The sequence below is a fragment of the Cupressus sempervirens genome, chromosome 8, assembly GCF_028749045.1.
Source record: "Cupressus sempervirens isolate cs-2001-9-10 chromosome 8, ASM2874904v1, whole genome shotgun sequence".
NCBI lineage: Eukaryota > Viridiplantae > Streptophyta > Pinopsida > Cupressales > Cupressaceae > Cupressus > Cupressus sempervirens.
Genome location: NC_143125.1, coordinates 458,011,577 through 458,033,167, shown reverse-complemented (window position 1 = coordinate 458,033,167; position 21,591 = coordinate 458,011,577). Strand labels below are relative to the sequence as shown.

Sequence of the window (21,591 nt, the reverse complement as noted above, 5' to 3'; positions counted from 1 at the left end):
ATCAAATCGAAGGGGAAACTGAAAACAATGACTTGAGCAAAACCAAAGTACTAAAAATCAAGAAATACACACTCAAAAACGAAGAAAATGACGATGAAGGCCTCAAAAATTAAGCATGGGCTCAACAAAAAGTAAAAGAAAAAGACTTGACGAAAGCCTTCCGTAAAAGAATTTGCTACGTAAATTGGAGTTGATTGAACGATCAATATTAAGCAATTGAATAACAAATTAAACTTAGAGAAATGTGAAACTAGTTTGAAAAAGTTTCGTACTGTTACCTACATTTTGTGGTGACAAAATGCAGGACAACACACCTGATTTTACAGTATTCCTTGTAGCATACATTACATATTGGACTTAACTGCATATTATTCAAGGCCTAATTTCAGCTGTTACTTTTACCTTTACATTGAAGATACAATCACAAATGAACTTCATCTCACGTGCATTTTATTAACTATCAACTAAAACTACACCAATGCTGATATTTTGACAATTTTATATGATAATTTCTAATGTTCTTTTTTGGGGACATTAATAACTAATTGAAAATTTAATAAAAAATTTAAATGACTTTAACAGTCCTTAATGAATATTATTAATTAAAAAAGTCATTTTAATTTAGAACAACGTGTTAAATAAGAGACATTGAAAAGGAATTCTAAGAGACAAGTAGAGAGAAAAGGAAGGGTCATAGGGATATGTTATTAAAGACCATAGAGAAGCTCATTTTGATTATGCTTGGTTTATGTTTTGATTATGGTTCTCTAGGAGAATTTTGGAAGCTTTAAGCTTTCAGTTCAGAATTGCATGGACGGAAATCCTTGGCAATTAAGTCAATTGGATGGAAACCTAATTTGACTTTGAGGTGGATTCATGGAGTTCACAGCTGCGTGAAATTGTGAATAAGATACTTCATATCTGTCTAAGAAACAAAGTTGTAATGATTTAGTTTCATACTAAAAATCAAAATCTATTTCAGTCTTATATGAAATATTTGACAAAAATTTGGAGAAAATATCATAGGGGATACTATAATGATACCAAAGATGGTTTTCCTGCCACCCTGTGAGATTTCATGAGGAACATAAATAAAATATTTGCAGATTTTAATTGGCTTCAAAGACTAAGTTTATTCTCATTATTTTATTGGCAAAATTATAGGTGGGAGTCCTGGGCTATTAAAAATTCAAACTATAAAAGTGTTATAATTACTGCCAGCTTATAATTGGACAGAAATTATTGGACCTTATGTTTGAGAAGCCGGGACATTATTGATATTTGGTGTTCATCTATGGTTATCAACCGGCTTATAATGTGTGGAAGAATAGTGAGTCATATTATGAGCTTGGCAATTAATTATTCCTGTGAATAAAAACAGTGCCTGTCAGAAAACATTTCTTAAAATAAAGGCTTCATTCATCTATTCTTCCCACAATGAGATATTGATTGGAATATTATGTCGAATATTATTGGGATTACCTATCGTTTGAGGAATTAATTAGAAGGGCTGAGCTTCTCAGAAAATATACAGAGGCAGAGCATTAAGACTCTTCCTATGAAGACATTCAGGAAAAGAAGACTTCAGAAAACAAATAGTATGCCATTGCCTATTAAATTTTCAGAATACACCGACAGAAAGAAATCAGTTTGGGAACATCAATTAATAATTGTGATATTGCTATCAGGATTTAACTGTGTGATTTTGAATCAAACTCATTGACCCATGTTTCATGAGTAGTGATTCAACATGAATCCATCTCTCATGAGAATAAATGGAACACTTAGCACTCATTGGATCTAGGTGCTACTCATAGGGTTGAAGCACCGGGACTTCCCAAGAGGTCACCCATCCCAGTACTACTCCAGCCTGAGAGCTCTTAACTACGGAGTTTCCTCCATGGTTAAACCCAAAGCTTGCAACCCCATTTGCAAAGCCTTCACCAAGTGCTGTGCCTTATGAACCATTCATTAGAAAGCCCCTTAAGCTCATCAATTGATAAGTAGGAGATAACTTCCACAGCAGTTAAATCCTGATAGCAATATCACAATTTGACTTGCTGTGGAAATTACAATTGATGAGCTTAAGGGGCTTTCTAATGAATGGTTCATAAGGCACAGCACTTGGTGAAGGTTTTGCAAATGGGGTTGCAAGTTTTGGGTTTACCCATGGAGGAAACTCTATAGTTGAGCACGCTCAGGCTAGAGTAGTACTGGAATGGGTGACCTCCCGGAAAGTCCCAGTGCTTCACCCTTGTGAGCATCACCTAGATCCAATGAGTGCTAAGTGTTCCATTTATTCTCGTGAGAGATGGATTCATGTTGAATCAACACTCATGAAATATGGGTCAATGAGTTTGACTCAAAATCACACAGTTAAATCCTAATAGCAATATCACAATTTGACTTGCTGTGGAAATTATCTCCTACTTATCAATTAATTAATAAGCTTACTGCAAAGTTGGAAGCAATACTGAGAAAGAGAAAAAAACTCGGCACCAGTAGAAGCAGATATTGCCATTGCAGAATTTTACAGAGGTTCTGGAAAAAGAGAATTTGAAAACTAGAACACAAACAGAAGAAGAATAAGCAACAGTTCACATCCTCCTGCAGTTCAAGAATTAACGCCTCTGGCATTTACTGGGCAAGTAATTTAATCATTTTCATTACCCTATCTCTTCATTTTTCCAGGTTAGCAGAGTTGTGAAGGAATAAAAATATATTTCAATTCTGAACCATGGGTGTTTTGAACTAGGCCTTCTTGGAGATACAAATTGCTAGTTGTAACAGGGGTACAAGAAGAATTAGCATTTGGATGAATTCTGAGTGCATGACTCCTGGCCCATAACCGTTGCAATGTAGCCATATTAAGAATTCATGTTTTGGAAGTGATTTGAAAATAGATGTGCAATAACAGTAAGTAGTTTTAAATAGCTGAGGCAATATTTACTTTAAGTGAATTATCAGGTCTCATAGAACAAAACTATTTAAGGAAATCTTGCCGCAAGCTTTAATACAGGCTATAAACTGATATTTGGCATTTCGTAGGGGTATATCACAGATATCCGGAAGCTACAACAGAAATTGTCATAAGAAGAATATGGCTGCACACATATATATTTACCAGAAATTATAGTTTAAGACTACTAAAGTCTTGAATGTAATCCACATCTTCAGCAGGAGATTTTATTTTAGGTGGAACACGAATCTTTGGCGTGAGGAAATAATCATCCACAGGCCATCTGCTAAGAGAGTTGTTTAATCTGTGCAATTCTGAGCAGTCTCTGTCATTATTGTGGGTGTTATTATAGATTACCAAACTCAGAAGAAAATATCTAGCATACCAAAGAAGAGTTCAGTGAGCGAAAATCAAGTTATTGGGCGGTGCCTGCCTGATTGCTTGTAACATTATGTGCCATTTAATTGTTTGCAAGAATCCCAGCTTGGAATGCAAATCGAAATAAAACTAAATCGATCATTCAGGATATTCAAACCTTCCCATCTGCATTGAAAACAACAAGAAGTGAGAGTATGAGCGCAAAGTCTTAGTCATGGCAAATGGATTATGAATTAAAGAATGGAGTGCCGGTTTAAGTAACGACTCTCTTCTAAGTGTTGTTTCTGAATCTTTTGGCAGTTTTCTTGCCTTGGTTGAACTGCATTCATGTTTTCATTTCCTGGAGGTTAGCAGAGTCATCCTAGGTGTAGATATGACTAACAGATTGCTCTGCAGCTTTCATGTTTCTCAAGGAGACATTCTTGATATCAACCTGAAGTTTGGCTAGTAATAACCTATGCAGGCAATTGAGTGTATGATGGTTAAGAATTCACTGTGAATCATTGGTGGATTTTTTTGTGCCGGTCACCACTTGCCCTGGGAAAGACATTAGCTCGGATTTGGAAGCTGAAGCAGATGCCAGTATTAACGATTGATAGTGGGACAGAATACTGAGTGCAACTTATTATCGTCAATTATCTCGTTACAGATTTAAGGTTGTCATGAGTATTTTTGTGGTTGTGGTTCAAACTCTGTGAATAAAAGTGATTGCAATATGCTACATATAGAGAGACTGAGGCATGTGAAGAGAAGGGAAGCTTCTAATTAGGCTGGAGAGACACTACTGTCTGGTGTGGCGCATGTTGAGTTGTTGATTTCCAAAACCTTTCCGGTAACCGGGGGTTAATCCTTTCAACCTGAGCGGCTAGTTCTGCATTAACAGCTGACAACATATTGCAGCCCAAAGAATTTCAGCCATATTAAGGTGCACTTTATAATATTTCTGTAAAAAAATATTTTTAGTAATGATAATGTGGAAGTCAGAATATCATGTCATGTTTAAAGAGTTTCTTGACAGATTAGATCGCTCTTCAATTTCCAGACCTTGTTAACTTGTATATAATTCATTATTCTGCTGTAAATTAAATCTAAGCAGCAGTTCAATTTATCATTATGCAAATGGTTTGTGAATTGACTAAAACTGAGACTTGAAAGGTGAAAGATAGTGCAAAATAGAGAGGCAAAAAGGAATAGCTTTTTACATTATTAGTGTGCATCAGATTTGGAGGAATTCAGTGGGAAAAAAATGCAGTCAATGGCAGATCAGAAAACTAATTTCTTCTCCAAAGAATTTAATGACAACTTTGGTAAACAGCTAAGGGACTAGCAGAAAGAAAAAGAAATAGGGAACTGGCTCTATGTGATTGGATTACAATTGGAGTCTATGAAATTTCTATATGGTGGTCTCTCTAAGTTGGAAGAATTATATTTTTTGTCCAGAGTAGACCAATCAGTTTGGAGGCTACTGAATTGGGCTTTGCAGCTCTCAATGCTTGTTTTAGTTTAACAGGGTGTATTGAAACATCTATTTGAAGAGATAAAACTTGCTGTTGCTTCTTGTCACAATGAAACAATAAGGAAAAAAGCACCTGTAGCACCCTACAATGATGACATATTTAAAAAAGTTCCACATCTGATTGTGAAGAGCCTACATGACTTACAAGATATGAAAGCCCCTACTTTTGGCAAGAGGGCTAAGATTTTAGAATGGCAAGAACCAGATTATTTATCATTATGTTGGATCTCAAATGTGAAAGAATGACACTTCTAATATTTCAACTTAAGAAGCATCATCCAGATGATGTGAGGATTTGTATGCAAACCACTATGTCCTTAATCTTACATGAGGATGATGATATCTATAAGCGGCAATCAAATTAGTTGGCAGTTCAGAGAAAAAGAACATAAAATGTAACATCCTGAACCGGATATTAACTGATAAATTTCCAGCACATTCGTAAACAGTAGAAATGTCAACCAACACTTTTCCAGCCTCTAGTTGAATACAGTATCAGACTTCAATATAAACAAATGTAATATGAGACATTCAATACAACCAACAGTTCTCCACAAGATAACAATTCGTTATTTCCAAAATAACATTCAAAATGTCGAACATATAATCATGAATTACAAACTGATAATACAAAACCAGCAAACTCTTATAATATCTTAAGCAATGGTATTGCCTTATACAGCAGCAATATAACAACCAGCAACTAAAAAGTTATTGTATTATACAACAGCAATACAATAACCAATACACAAAAAACCAATCCTAAATAAAGATTCAACAATCGGATTGGAATGATAGGATAAGAACTTGTAAGCGCGAGTGAAACACCTAAAGTGATGTTCCCCGGGACAATGGGTTTGCATCCACTATCTGCTAGCATGAGGGGTTACGTCCTCCAACTAGCTAAAAGCTGAAGCTTTCTGAGACTCTCGCAAGAGAAGAAACTGAACTGAATAATAAATTAAGCATGCTCAGCCATGAGTCTTTATCCCCTTTTAATCACAAAACTAAGACTCTTCGACTTCCCTCTAGCCTTCATCCTATTCCTGGTGACTCTTCAACTTCTCTTTGATAAACCGTCTTATTCCTCCTTGTCCCCACATGGAATATTAATTTGACCTTTAATAATAAATCTCCAGCTTACATAGTCAAATTTAAAATTGAAAATTCATTCCTTCTTAATAATTCTAATGTCCCCAAAGAAGGGACATTACATAAAACCTCACATCAAAGGGATTGATTGAGCATTAAATTGAAAGGTTCCAAGGAGCACATGCCTTGAAATGAACTAATATCAATGGGCTTACAAGTTCCAGTAACATCCAAAACGAGTAAGAGCCAAATGAGAATGGAGCAGATTTGTTTCACATGCTAGTAAACTTGGACACCTACGCAATAAGGAAGCCAAGTCAGCCAAAGAAGTTTGGAATAGCATTGAAGAAGATAGAAATCCAACAGTTTTGTTCTAACAAAATAACACAAAAGCTTGCAAGGAGATGGACTCAGTTGTGGTTATAGGTAAGGGATATACAAGCCTTTTATTTGGTGACTTGGAAGTTGTTATTGACAAACATTTTGATGTGGATGTTTTTATTCAAAAAGATAACATATTGAAGTTTCACGATGTTTCGAAGAAAGAAAATGGATCTCATGATGATATCATCATTTGAAAATGATGATATAATAGCAGATGTGGCCATGCATTTAGAGATGGAGGAAAATGCATTTGATAAATCTGAAAACAGTGCCAGACATAAAATTTCTTCCAACCAAAGGATTGTCCAAGCTTGTGTGCATGAGCTAGGCCAAGATGATGACACTAAAAAGGCTGATTTGAAGGACCAATCAGAAAATTTATTTCTAGATGAGGATTTTCTAACATATAATTGAAAGATAAGCTAAAGGTCGCATAGGACATGGTTGTTGCAGCCCTGGTACATTTTAATGGTACACAAAAAAAATCAAAAATCTTATTTGGGAAGTTCAAATTGAGTAAAGGGAAAAGGGAATGGTGAGTGGAATCATAGTTGGAAAACTGTCACTCGGCAACAACTCACCAAGCCCCTAAAAGTTTATTCGGGAAAAAATCAGCCAATGTTTAAAAAAAAAACTCGGGAGAACTTGGGATCCTTAAGAACTGCCAAAAAAAAATTTTATACCTTTGTTTTGCAAATCCACCTTCAATAACTTGCAATCACCTAAGAATGCCTCCGAACCCTTCTTCTCTCCCCTCCTGAAGCCTCTAAAGTCTAAACAAACAAATGAAAACTGGCAAACTAAAAATCACTTTTTTGCCTATATCATCACCTTGCATGTGCAGACTAGTTTTAATTAAAAACTCGCCAAAAACCCTGCAAGTAATCAGCAATTTTTCCTTGGGAGCCAAGTTTTAAAATTCGCGATTTGTTCCGCCAAAAACTCGCCCAGCTGGTTAACTCAGCAAATAATGGAAAATCACAGATTAATCTGCGAGTGTGCCAACTACGAGTGGAATCGGTAATGCACACCTTCACACAATCAGAGAAGCACTAAAAAAGATGAAATTAGATTATTTGAAGTTGATCAAAGATAGGGATATTGAAATCATTTTGGTAAATAACAAGGATAATAAAATGGATGAAATTTGTCTATAGTTAAGAGCTCAGAATTCATTAGGCGAGGCTGAAAATCAGACTTCTATTGCAGCCACTCCAAAGGAAGATGGAATTAATTTTAAAACCAAGCAGATTATACAGATTGTTCAAGGAATATATATATACTTTGTGAGAATAATGTTTCCAACTATCACTATTCAAATGAGGCGCATTATGTTAATAAATATCAAACAGACCAGCAAGGAGACAAACTCAAGAATTCTAATGACCAATGTTCCTATGATGATTCAATTTGCAGCAATAAAATAGTTACTATGTCAGACTATAAAGAAAGATTTTTAAGTAGTCTGAGTCTTGGGACAGCAAGGATTAGTGATCTTTCAATGTAGAAAGAGTTGAGAACCTTAAACAAGACAAAGATAATGAGAACTACATCAGTTCGAAAGGTAGTATGTCACTATGTTGTTTGGTTTTGATTAACATAAAAAGATTGATATACTCTATGCAAGTAATCTTGGAAGGAAGCACTGCTTGTTTCAAGAATTCATTGCTATCAAAAGAGCTATAAGTATGAATCCATTTTCTTCAATGGTTTTTCAGAGAAGCTAGGAGTTAATGGCATGATGGTGAATGCTACATAAGGCCATTTTTAAATATAGGAAATGTACATTAACAAGTTCTTACGAGCAGTTGACAGGAAATGCGTTCTTAAAGAGGCCAAAAATCAGATTTTCAGTTTTAATAATGCTGATACCATTTGTTACAGCAGGGTTGCAAACTTTTTTTTATGTGATAACAGACCTTCAGACTATAGCTTTGACAGAGTAGAGCAGCAAAAGCATGATGGGTATGAGTCCAATAGATGTGAGCAACAGCCATTATCAAAAGGAGGTGATACTTATCAGCTTGATTGCATTGTGAGGAGTATATATCATTTTTCTTTCAGCCCAAGAGTTGATGAGTTGAAAATGCTTATGATGAGAAATAAGAAGAAATTGTAGTTGGTATAAGGAGGGTTATACTTCATCATGGAATGAGATGTACTCTCATTCAGGAAGAGGTTTTGTAGCCTACAAGATTTTCATATTGCAATTTCTCGATAACAGTTATGATGGGTTAGAGAGATGTAAATCTAACAACGAGCAGAAGACTTCAATTGACAGGAGCAATAGTTCTTCAAACTGGCCTTGAGATCCAGGGATCTTATTAATGAAAGAATTACATTTAAAAATATTGCTTCACAATGCGGCAGGTTCTGATTTCAGCTGTCCCAGAACGTGTCATAGAGTTGCTTGTAGATTTATATGGGATCCTGGTATTGGTAAGTATATTCATGATTGCTTGAGGACAAGCAATCTCTAAGAAAGAAGGCCTGTAATGTCCCTCTTTTTTAGAACATTGAAAAATTAAATGACAATAACGTGTTAAAATGACTTCAATAGAACTAAGTGAATATTAATTAAGTCATTTTAAATTAAAAGAAGGGGTTAAATAAGAGACAGAAAAGGAATTCCAAGAGGCGGGCAGAGGGAAGATGAAAGGCCACATGATCTACTATTAAAGAACATGGAAAAGCTCATTTTGATTATGCTTGGTTACTCTTGGTTTATGTTTTGGTTATTGTTCTCTTGGATGCTTTTAGATCCAAGAGAGGGGCAGAGGGAATATGAAGGGCCACAGGATCTACCATTAAAGAACATGGAAAAGCTCATTTTGATTATGATTGGTTACTCTTGGTTTATGTTTTGGTTATTGTTCTCTTGGATACTTCTAGACACTTTAAACTATTGGTCCAGAATTATTAGGACATAAATCCTTGGCAATTAAGTTAATTGGATGGAAACCCTATTCAACTTTGAGGTGGATTCATGACGGAGTTCACTGCTGCATGAAATTGTGAATAAAGGTACTAAAATCCAGATTTTTATTTTTATCCTATATTATATGACATTTAGCATTATTTGTTGACGGAAATGAATCAGTTTGCAAGAATGATTGCATTAATTCGTGCAAAATATTGGTAAATTCCTCAAGAAAATATCCTAGGAAGATATTACATAATTTTTGCAATATTTGATTATAATCCTCAATTTTCTCAATCCTTGCATACATGAGTCTTAATTTCATAGGTATATGGTAATGAAATAGTGATAGAGCTCACTTCTTCTAAGATAGAGTTACTGAAATCTCTTATTTATTAAGGTTTTCAATCTAGTTGTGATTTTCAAGTGATCCTGAGTTTTATTTAAAAGAAATCATGTCAACCAAATCCTGATTAAAAGCCAGGTCCTCTCAAGAAGTGGGATTTTGGAAGTCCCTGAGATATGGAAAAGATGAGTTGTGAATTGAGATTCTTAAGGATCATGTAGGGACCCTGTTGATGGGCGTTATAATCAACACACAAATTGAACATAGCAGCCAAACAATTGTCAATTTCTGCAGACAATTCTTGATCTGCAAAAAGAAAGATACCAAATGGTATTTAAAAGGATATCTATTAGAGCATATGCTTCCACTGTTTTTCATACGTGGACCATACAGATACTAGTATAAATGTATGACTATTATGCTTTCATGACATTTTCATATTTGTAATCTCCTTTATTGCAAAGGTAAAATGTTGAACCCAACTGTTGTTTAACTAAACTGCTACAATGTTATTCATCTGGCTTTAGAGAATACATTTTTATGCTTCTGATGTGAAATATTGAATAAGAAATTATGTTGCTACTTATAAATTTATGTTTATGTATAGTCTTATGACAGATATTGAGTTGCTTGTATGTCTTCATCTTTTTAAATTTTCATGTATACTGATGTTACTATTTCTTGCCAGAATGACTACCCTCTTCTCCCAACCCATGTCCCAGCTGTTTTGTTTGTGGACGCTCAAGAGTAACATCAAAACTGCAGAACTTTCTGTAGGCTTGAAGCCATAGATTAGTGGGTTTCATTTCCAGCAGGAAGACAGAAATATCACATGATGACTGACATAAGCTTTATGCCAATAAGATATTTATTCATCCGTATCTGTACTAATAACATATCTGCAATGTATCCTTCTAAATTTGAATTGTTTTTTCTTCACTGTAAACTGAAATGACTCAACAATTAGTCTAAACCAAACACAAATTTTAATAACAAAATTAAGAAAATTGTACCACAGACTATGCAGATTAAACATATTTTAACATAAAATGTCAAGACTATCTACAAATGTGTACCATCTTTAGCAGAACTTCAATAGCACCCTTCCCATCACCAAGGGCACCATCAATTTCATCAATCACCTGCAAAGGAAGCACCATTTCTCAGACTAGATCTAAGGCATAGAAAGAATTTCTGAAGAATATAACCAAAAACTTACCAAGCACTTTGGCTTGGAATCAGCCATGACAGAATTCATTTGCACCACATCAAGAATCTTTCTCTCCATTATTGATGCACTACGGTCATCACTTGCATTTATCTGAATTCAAATGAAAACAAAATCAATTTTGTTGAAGAAGATAAACAAAGTTACACAAGACACCAATATGAGCTTTTTTTCAGCAATTAGAGAGATCTAATTATTGTTATGAATGGATATTCAACTAAAACAACTTTGTGAAGCCTAAAGCTAAATGTGCTCTCATCTTGTCGATAAACCCTGCATTAGGCTTGAATATGATTCCAAGAATAAATAGAAATGTAGGATATGCCTATCCAAGCACTCTTTGTTTCAAGCATTGCATATCAAGCTCACGTCTACATGTTTGAACTTGCCCAAAATCAAAAAATGTTTATTGATAGCAGCAGTGGCATACACATTTGTAACCAATTCAGGATGTGCAATTTGTTTAGAATTTATTGAAAATTTCACATTCTCTCACACCCAAGACAATCCCCAACTCTACATTGTCTTTCTAGCTTTCCTACTGCTCAAATTGGGTTTTGTTGTGTCAAACCTATCATTATTTATAGGTTAACATAATAGCTAGCACATTATTGAATTACATGACAAACTTTGATTACCACAATTGTCTAAAGTGAACTAAAAGTCAATATCGCTTATTATAGGTTCAAAGATGAAACCAGCACCCTTTGCATATCCAAAAAAGCCAGCTTATAGTGGCAAAAGCTTCTTCCCTAAGATAATAGCCCTAGTATTGATTCAGATTGAGGTTCACAAGTTAAATTAAAAAAGTGGGAGTTGAGTTTGATTTGGGTTTTCATACAAAAACATATAAAAACCATAACTAAATGCATATTTTCACTAGAAATTAAGTTCAAAAAAACCTCATAGCAATATATAATAACAAACCACTAAAAATTTGTCTAGGTGTGGGGGAGTGATAAGAAATCATATTGGTCAATGCATTTCTTTGGTAGCACTACACTTGGAAAAAAAGACTAACCACTATGAAGAGGCAATGTTTGCTCTTCAAGTTCTAATGTTGGCAAAGAACCTAGGTTTTACCAAAATTTGGCTTGAAGGTGATTCGAACAACATTGTGAGATGTTTGAAAGGGTTGAGTAATCCTTCTTGGACAATCTCAAACATTATCTCCAATGCTGTGGATATTCTTAATTCAATGGAAAGAACAAACATAACTCATATCTATAGGGAATCAAATACCGTAGCGGACTCTTTGGCCAACATGGCAGTCAGATCTAATAGGTATATGATTTGGCAGCATGAACTAGATCCTCCAAATGATGTCAAATCCAATATTAATTATGATAAAATCCACAACAAATATGGTATACTTGGAAATGACTAATTTCAATTTTTGAAGTGGATTTTTTATGATAACAAGGAAAACGATCTGTCCTGACAGTAGACATGGTAATTATTACCTATTTCCTCCACATGCTTTTTGGCTCATCTTGATTGTGGTTGTTTTTTATAAACCCTACTTTACTTGTTTGGGATTACCCTGCCAATTTCATTGCCTACTTTGCTTTTGTTTTTCCGGTTAGAAAAGAGGTCTCTGCTAACATGGGCAAACAGGGGAGAAGATGAGAGCATGTTTCCTATGACAATTGCAAAAAGAGGAAGGGGTTATGGGAGATTCTAGAGTCCAGAGGCCTTACCACTTTTATGGAATATCTTCATGGAGGTAGTCCTTTTGTTACTAGACTCTTTCACAAGAATTGGGTAGAGGGATCCCTTGTTATTCAAGGTAGGAAGCTACTGTGAATGAGGAATTGATTTCCCAAGTGACTAGCATCCCAACGATGGGGAAGAAGTTTTATAGGGATAGGAAATTCTCTTATTTGGTTGTGAACATTTTCCCTAAGGATGAAGAGGAAAGAGAGGCTTTAGTGAAATTAAGCAAAACTTACTACTCCTCTAGCTCTATTAAGAAAATTTGGAGGATGGTCCTTAGGGCTATTACTTATTATGTCACTCTAGATGGGCCTTTCTCCGAGGCGTGTACCTACCATTTGTTATGTTGAATCATTTCAGCCATAATAAGAGTGTCTATCCCCTATTATCTCTTTACGTCTTTGACTACGAGTATTAAAGTGACGAGAATAAACAAAAGCATCCAAGTCTTTTAATGATGACAATTTTTCTGAAATTGAGGTTAGTGGTAACTCTGATTTGGAGGAAGGGAAGAGCAATAAGAAAAAAGGTATTAGAAAAGGGCTACGCCTAAAAGTAACAAGAATTCGGAGAAGAAAAAAAAGAATCTAACGGGTGAGGTCTCCTCTGATGAAGATTACAATGAAGATGAGCCTAATATGAACACTGACATAGACGAGAGTGAGGAGCAGAGTAAGAAGAAGAAACCTCATCCTCAAAGTAAGGCTAAGATCCTGGAGGAGATTACCAAGGATGTTTCTAGCCCCTCTCACAATATGGCGGATGATGGGGGTTTTGTTCCTGTGCAAGCTGACATTCCTAAGGACGATATTCCCTCTGCTAAGGAAACTAAGGAATGGACTATTGTGGATATGGACAAATTGATGATTAGGGTTCCTAGGCAAAAGATAAATATCACCACCAATGCCAAGGATAAGGGTAATGTTAATTTGGACCAGCTTATTGACCCCTCGATGCTTATACTGAGTGACACCAGCAAGGAACAAGGCCTAGATGTTTTTTTAATCACCAGAAACAGTGTGTTGGATTTCTATAAAGCTATCAAATGGTCCTTCCATGAATTTAAGGACATAATGTGGACATGATTGGGAAAGACAAGGAGGTTGTTGACTACAAGGGGTTGGATGATAAGATCACTTTGCTGGAAAATAAGTATGCCAGCATGGAGAATGCACTGAAGAGCATAGCTGACCAAAGCTACAAAGTCTTCAGGGCATCTAATGAACATCTCAAGATCCTCTTAGGGAAGTTGGAAAGTTCCAATAATGACAGAGCCATGATTTAGATTGTTGATGAGAAGGATTCCCCTAGGGACACCCAATTTGCACTAGCAGAAAGACTAGAGCCTATACCAAGGACTCCACTGCTGCTAAAACATCCAAGACATTAAGAGGGTGGCAAATGATATGGATAAGTTGGAGACAGAAACTACTTAGCTTGCGAAGATTGTTTTTGAATAACCTCGTTTAGGCGAGCAATCTCCTGCTTGAGTTGATTCTTCTTTTCCCGCAACTCGTGATTACTCTTTGATACATTAGTAAGTACATGATGAGCATCTTATAGACAACCTAACTGTGATTGCTTACCAAGTTTGATTTTGGTGAACTTGTAATCCGAATGGTTAAGTTCTTCAACTGGTTAGTCCACCATTGGTTCGAGAACCTCCACAAACTTAGTCTTATCAAAATCAACTACGATCCTTGAAACAATCTTATCTTTCAAAGATTTAGACTTACTTTTCTTGATAGGAAGATTATCTGGGGGTAGTAACCTTCTCTTCATAGTAATCTTGCCCAACCAAGCAGGCAAACTAAAACCTTCATCTGATGAATCAGGGACAATAGCAACCATTATCATTGATCCTGGTTGTATTTCCATGGTGATTGAGCATGCTTCAATTTGTACTATTGTACCAAGAGGTGTCTAATGAGAAGATTGTGCCATTAATGCTTCAAGACCAATTATTGAAGTATAAAATTGGGAAACTTGACCTTCAATGAATGTTGGCAAATCTTCAAACATATTCCCCAAATTTCTCACACTGCTTAGCTGTGAGAAGAGGAACCACTCAAGAGATAGGAAGCGCCAATGTGTTCACCTTCGAGGCAGGGATGGTAGATGTGAAAAAAATGGAGAATGAATCCACGTCATCATCTATCATACCTAGAATAGGTGTTTCCTGAATAGATGGACCTCGCTGATTTATTGGTCATGGAGGAGATATGATCATAACATCTCCTTCTTTCTCTTCTTCAAGTGTAGTTTCTTCTTCAACTTCTTCTTCTTCCTGAATTGGTGCTTGAGAGGGCTCTTGAGATAAATTCGACCCCTTTCCACCTTTCAACTTAAACTTAAGGGATTTAGCTGAAATCAATGAAGATGCACCATCTTTGCTTGAAATTTCTAATTGGGATTTCCTTCCACGTGGTCCAAAACTACCATAGTCTACCTTGAGCTTGGGATTCGCCCTTTTTAGGCCTTTGATTTTTAACCATTTATTGGCATACCAAGATAAATTGATATCTATCAAAAATGGAGACACCTTCTTTCTATTGCCACTGTATAGGGAAAGGACACTGCTTCTCAAAACTAGCAGATTGGAATTCTGGATCAAGAATATTACCATCATGTTCAATCTACAGATTGGATGGGATTTCTAACATGTTAATATCTATGATCTGCTGCAATGTGAGTCTACGGTAGTCCGTTCTCATCATATCCAGCTTCGTGCGCAAGTCAATCCATGTCCTCTATGTGATGGACATGGGTGAATGCTCTCTTGATCATTGAGTACATCCCTCGATAATCAAAATCATACCTATCCTTGAACCTCTTTAACATGATAAGTTGAAGTTTTGCCTCCATATTCCTTGCCGTGTAGACTGAATTGATCATATACTGACCAATTACCAAGGGTTTGGCTGTAGTGATACCAAATCCTGGCCTATGTTGAGCATTTTGTTATGACTACACTTCCATGAGTTGTTTGGCTAGTTCCATTAGAATGACCTTATCTGTAGCACATATTGGCAAAGTATATAGCTCTCCTTTGAAATAGCCAACCCTCAAATAAGTAAAAGTTGGAAACTATAGAAAGATAGCACCAAATTGATGAACCCTTTTCCAAGCTTCATCTAACACTCACTTGATTACTAGCTATTTATCAAACAAACACCAAAAATATCAAAAAAACGCATCCTGGACTCTCTTGTAGTGATATTTGCTATGCGACAAGGTGATTTGATCATAGTAGTCCTAGTTAGGAACTTGTAGTTGTAACCGATCTACTTTGGTGGAAAGACCCGAGAAAGATCCCATGGATGCGACTATGTAAACCAGGTAGGAGTTCATGTAGAATGGCGTCAAGGTTCCTACATTAAGCAATTTCTCACAAATAGTAGTACTAATAAGTTCTCCCCAAAAGACAGGTTCTTCACTATCAAAGATTTGGAGAACGAATTTATACATCCATGGCTTGAAGTCACTGGAATCTTTGAGACCGCATATCCTACTAACAAGAGTTACTAAGCCTTTGCAATTTGAATTGAAGTTTGACCTATGAATGGTTTTAGGTCATCTTGAAAAATTGCTTCTTCTAAACTTTAACCAGTATGCACTTATATATTTCAAAGAATCTACCCTCTTTTCAATCCATAACTCCAAAGGCATATCCTTTGACAAGTCTATGCACTCTTTTGAAGAACTTTAAAGATCTATTCAATAACCTTTGGGTCAAGGCTAATGATAAGCTTTCCATCTGCATCTTTTATTGTCTTTTTCTTTGGACTGAAATTTCGCACACAACCCAAAATAAATTCTGGTTCCAAGGCAGCCATAGGGAAAGTAGATACCAAGTGAATATTACTCTTCTTGATGTGTTTCATTTATGAGTTGAAAGAGATTCGACCCTTTGTAAGAAATCAGCCATTTCAACATGCCTAATCTCTGTGTCAAAAACATCACCAAGAGGTGATGAAACTTGAGATGCAATCACATGACCTAACTCTTTGTCGTATTGGTAATTCATCATTCCTTCAAATTTCGAGGATGAGGTCATATCTTATGCTACAACATGAAAATTCAAAAATGTAAACACATCATCAAAGGCTATTCATTCCATAAAGACGCCAATTATGGATCAGCAACAAAGGATCTAGAAGGGCAAAATGCTCGGAATATGAATCAAATACTCAAAGATCTTGTGTAATAATCTTCAAATGGCATATGCAAAGACTGAAATGTGATTCGAGGAGATGGAAACATGTAGGTGAAGGATACATATTTATATAAATGCTTTGAGGAATGAAAGTGGGACGCATGGGAATGCAACTTTTGACTTTAAAAGTGTGGTCTTTAGTCAAAATTGAGTTCTCTGAATGCCATTACATGTAAAGTGATTTACATGTAGTCTTGACTTGATGCAATCATGCAATGAGGTTCGAAGAATGAGATTACATATAAACGCATATGAAGGATGAGATTACATGTAAATGAGGATGGCGAGTGAGATTATATGTAAATGCGAATGGAGGATGGAACTACATGTAATATCTCTTGGAATGTGCATATGAAAGGAATGGATGCAATGTGCTTTGACATGTAATGGTGGATGCAAAGTGAAATGATGCACTTGCATGAAAAGGTGAAAAATGGAGTGAAGTGAAATAATACTTAAGTTCTTTTTGCAACTTCTTCAACAAGAAGAAAAACAAGAAAGCAAGCAAACAAACAATGAAAACAAGCACAAAACAAACACATACCTTTGGTCTTAGACTCCAACATGCTAACAAGCAAGTTGCTTTCAAGTGCAAATTCGAATTTGGAGTTTGGGGAAAATCCAAATAGTGAAAGTTCTAATCATATTTAAAGGCAAAATGCATTTTTCATGATATACCTTTGAACAAATGTGCAATATCAAGCTAAAATATACAAAAGAAATTAGCAAGATAAGCATGAATTAATGAGCAAGATTGAAAATGTTCACTTACTAGGAGATCAAAGAGCCAAAATAGCAAGATTTATAGATTTGAAGACCAATTCTCCTCCAAATCCAAATTCACAAACAACTATTTGACTTCCTCCACACTTGCAAGTAATGGATATCGATGGGCATTGAATGGTCGTTTTACCCTTGGAAGCCAAAAACCTGCCCTTCAAACTTCAATACACAAAACGTTTTTGCAAAATATGCAAATGGAGGGATGTTTACATTTTTTGTGAAAACATGATCCCAATCTGCCTCAAAAAAAAAGTTTTTGGTAAGGAGGGCAAAAATGTGATCGTAAATGACAAATGCATGTATAAAAACCTTCAACAGATTCTTCTTGGAGAAAAACATGATCAAAAATGCCCTAAATCTGGACATTTCTCTCCAAAACATGGCTTCAAATACTCACAAAATGCATCCTTTTTTACATGGATTTGAACGCCAAATGCATTCAAATGCAAAAACAATCCTAGGTAGAGGAATTCCAAGCCTTGGAATGGGCGGATTTGGAGATTTCAACCAAAAACGTGTTCTTGAGGAGCAAATGCATGGACATTCTCCTTTCAATTTTCAAAATTGAGTTCTATTATTGCATTTGCATATGTTTCCTAGGCAAATCGCACTCTAAAGGAGGCATTGCACATTTTAAATTGCATGTGACTCGACTTCTTATGCAAATTGCACTCTAGGAGTGCATTTGCATATTTTAAAAACTTATATTTTGGCTTCCACATGCAAATCGCACTCTTGGGAGCACATTACATGTTTCAAAAACTTGTTCAAACATGTCTACAATGCAAAATCGCACTCTCTAGAGGTTATTGCATACTTTAAAAAGACTCAAATATGCAAGTCTCACTCTTAAAGGGTCTCTGCACATTTCAAAATACATGCATTTACATGTTTAAGTGTTTAAAAATGCCCTTTTAGTTCAAAATTATGGTCTCTAGAGACATTTGCATATTTACATGTAAATGGGTTGAAAGACATGTAATTGCACAACTCAAGTGAATGATTAAGCACATGTCTAATTGACTTTTGAAGAAATGCCACTTAAATGGGTCAAAAATAACATTTGCATAATAGAAATAACATATTATAAGCAAATATCATTTCAAAAGTAATAATTAATTTATACATTTTAAATTAAAACATAAACTTACTCCAAAAATAAATCAAACTATATAGTTAATATAGTCACTTAAGTCAAAGATTAAAAAGCAACTCAACTTAAAAATATAACATAAAATGCACTATAGTTACTTTAAATGATAAAGTAACTTTAAAACATTACATAATGTGATTTTAAGTTATATTTTTCAAAAAGTGAAAGTCGGCATTAAAATATAACATGATTTTTTAAAATGATGCAGTTGCACCTAGAGAGGCCACTAAATAATCATGCATTTTGATTGCTAACTCCGATCAAGCTCAAAGATCAAATTGACAAGAAAACTGAAAGCAATGATTCGAGCAAAACCAAAAGACCAAAAGCTAACAACCACACACTCAAAAAAGCGAAAAGAACGTTGAAGGCTTCAAAATCAAACATGGGCTCAACAAACAAAGAAAAGAAAAAGACTTGACGAAAGCCTTCAATAAAAGGATTCATTATATTAATTAGGGTCGAATAGTTGATCAATGTTATCCAATTACATAATGAACTTACTCAAAGAAAAACAAAACTAAGTTAAAAAAAGTTTAGTACTATTACCTACATCTTGTGGTGACAAAATGCAGGACAACACATTCTTCAAATGAATGTTGTGAGAAGACACGCTCATTTATGATAAGGCTAAGGACTTCAAGTGGTCACAAGGCATATAGGCTCCACACTCTTTGAATCGTAGTTGGAAAAATCACCTAATCTCCCTGATATAAGGAAAGCCACACACAGTCAAAACTTAATATGGTAGGACACAAAACTTAAAGTTGGTTCAAAGGAGTCTTTTACAGATTTCAGCATGCTCCTAAAGACCTTTCAAACTAAAATTGAAGTGTGGTGTCTACCTATTCAATGTATGTGTGGCCACCTTCGTATCAATTAAAATAGGATAGCATTTCACGTAAGACTCAAGGAGCATGAACCAGATATACCTTGTGACAGAATGAAATCCTTAGCATGTGCAGAACATGTAGCCAAGCCTTGTCACAACATTGAAGAGTAGAATGCAATAATCTAAGGAGAAATGCTATATGAAAGTAAAAGTTCTAAATGTTATATAGAAAGTAGTGTACTAGTTGATATTTTCAGTTCGGTATGTTAATATGCTTGCATGCAGTGTTTCTTGAGTGTCACCAACAGAGGATCTATTCTGATTTGCCAGTTTACGAGCAAGAACAAAGTGTTATATCAGAGCTAGAGGTATATCTTTGTTGTGTACCTGAGTACATTGCTTACCTATGTCATTTGGTTCATTTTAGGTTGTTGCGGCAGTCAAACATTTGTGATCAGCACTTCATATAAGCATATTGTACAATCAATTTTTTATGGATGTTTGTAATGCATTTGATCTAATCCTATAATACTATGGATGGCAGTGCCACTAGTGATTTCATCATTGCATATTACTGTAACTGCACAGTCCACTGAACAAGCATAAAAAAGCACAGATTGCAACCTTGTGTGTCTGTTTTACTTGATGTATTTGCAGACTCCTTTGAATAGATAAGAAATGATATGCTTGCATACTTGCACTACAGTCAATACACAAGAAGTGATAGTTCTTTTTGTAGTTGCACTCTCACGAATAAGCAAGAAGTGATTATGTTTATTGCAATTGTACACTCCACTGAATAAGTGTGGGAGTGTTTCCTTTCAGATCTTGAATCAAGCATACTGCACTAAAGAATTGTAGACCTGGCTAGCTTTGCCACCTTGCCTGATTAGTTAATTAGATCACTTCACGTTGCTCCATTTTTAATAATTGGGTGACGTCCTATACACTATATGCTCTCACCTTGTCCATCTCAAGAATTGGATGATCAAAATGTGATAGAAAATTGTGTTGTAGCTTTGATCCAATTACAAATTTCAAAATAAGAAATTGAGGTGCTTATTACAATCATTACAAGATATAGAGAGAATAAATACATGAATATTGGTGCTGTAAGGATCATCATATGTAGCTCCCAATAAAGAATCATTGGCATTCCACAAAATATTCCAAGAGACAAGTGAATGATTTCAACAAGGCCTGTGCTTCATAACCAAATTGACTTTAAAACAACAATTGGCATAATAGATTTGAATAAATACAAGAAATGATGGATTTCCTTCTTCCATTTTACAAACCCAAGAAAATATGTGTAGCTAACATAAACATTGAACAAAGTGGGTAGGAACAGTTCACAATCTATTCAGACAGGCTCCAAAATCTTTTAGATATCAAAGCCAAATAAATACTTGAAAAAGCTTTTAGATTTTTGAAAATTGAAATACGTCTCATAGGCCTTAAGAACATACCTCCACTACATGATATCCACAATGCTTAGCAGCAACATGAGCTAGAGTAGTCTTTCCCAAACCTGGAGGCCCACATAGTAAAAGAACCTGGAAAAATTGGCATCCAGTTCATTAAAAATTTGTTGAGACTCCATGTACACCAACAATTATTTGTTTAACATGTTGAAAATTCTGCACAACTTGACCTAACATATTAGAACTTATAGCACATCTTGACCTAACACATTAGAATGTTTTACACATCTTGGCCTGTTAACACCTTTTCATCTGGCCGGTCATCATCAGCTTGCTGCTTCTTTAATTGACCAGAAATATTTGCATTATTTTCTTTTGAATGACTGAAATTGCTCATCTTTTGAAAACCATCTTGTGCCTTGCTTGTCTGAATTCCCCCACTGTCCTTATATGAGAAGCTTTTGCTGCGATACGATCCATTGCTTTGAGAAAGAAAAGAATGTCTTTTTAAAGCAGATAGGACCTCATTTGAGGTCAGAGTATTCTTATAGCCAAATACACAGCGATCCCACTGCTTCAGCCAGCGTAAGACCTGTGCACAAAAAACACAAGTCCTTTCACAAACAACGTTCACATAAGACCTG

General features: G+C 35.4%; 1 protein-coding gene across 2 annotated transcripts in view; it reads right to left on the bottom strand.

The window, feature by feature from the left end:
* The window catches only part of CTF18 (P-loop containing nucleoside triphosphate hydrolases superfamily protein), a 175,254-nt gene that overhangs the window by 140,788 nt on the left and 12,875 nt on the right, over nt 1–21,591 (bottom strand). For both annotated transcript variants that reach the window (XM_089798073.1, XM_089798074.1), the window contains 4 exons: nt 21,252–21,539; nt 20,993–21,079; nt 10,815–10,916; nt 10,672–10,737 (listed from right to left, as the gene is read on the bottom strand). In XM_089798073.1, the coding sequence (XP_089654199.1) occupies nt 10,672–10,737; nt 10,815–10,916; nt 20,993–21,079; nt 21,252–21,539 (543 nt within the window). The remainder of the gene's footprint in view (nt 1–10,671; nt 10,738–10,814; nt 10,917–20,992; nt 21,080–21,251; nt 21,540–21,591) is intronic.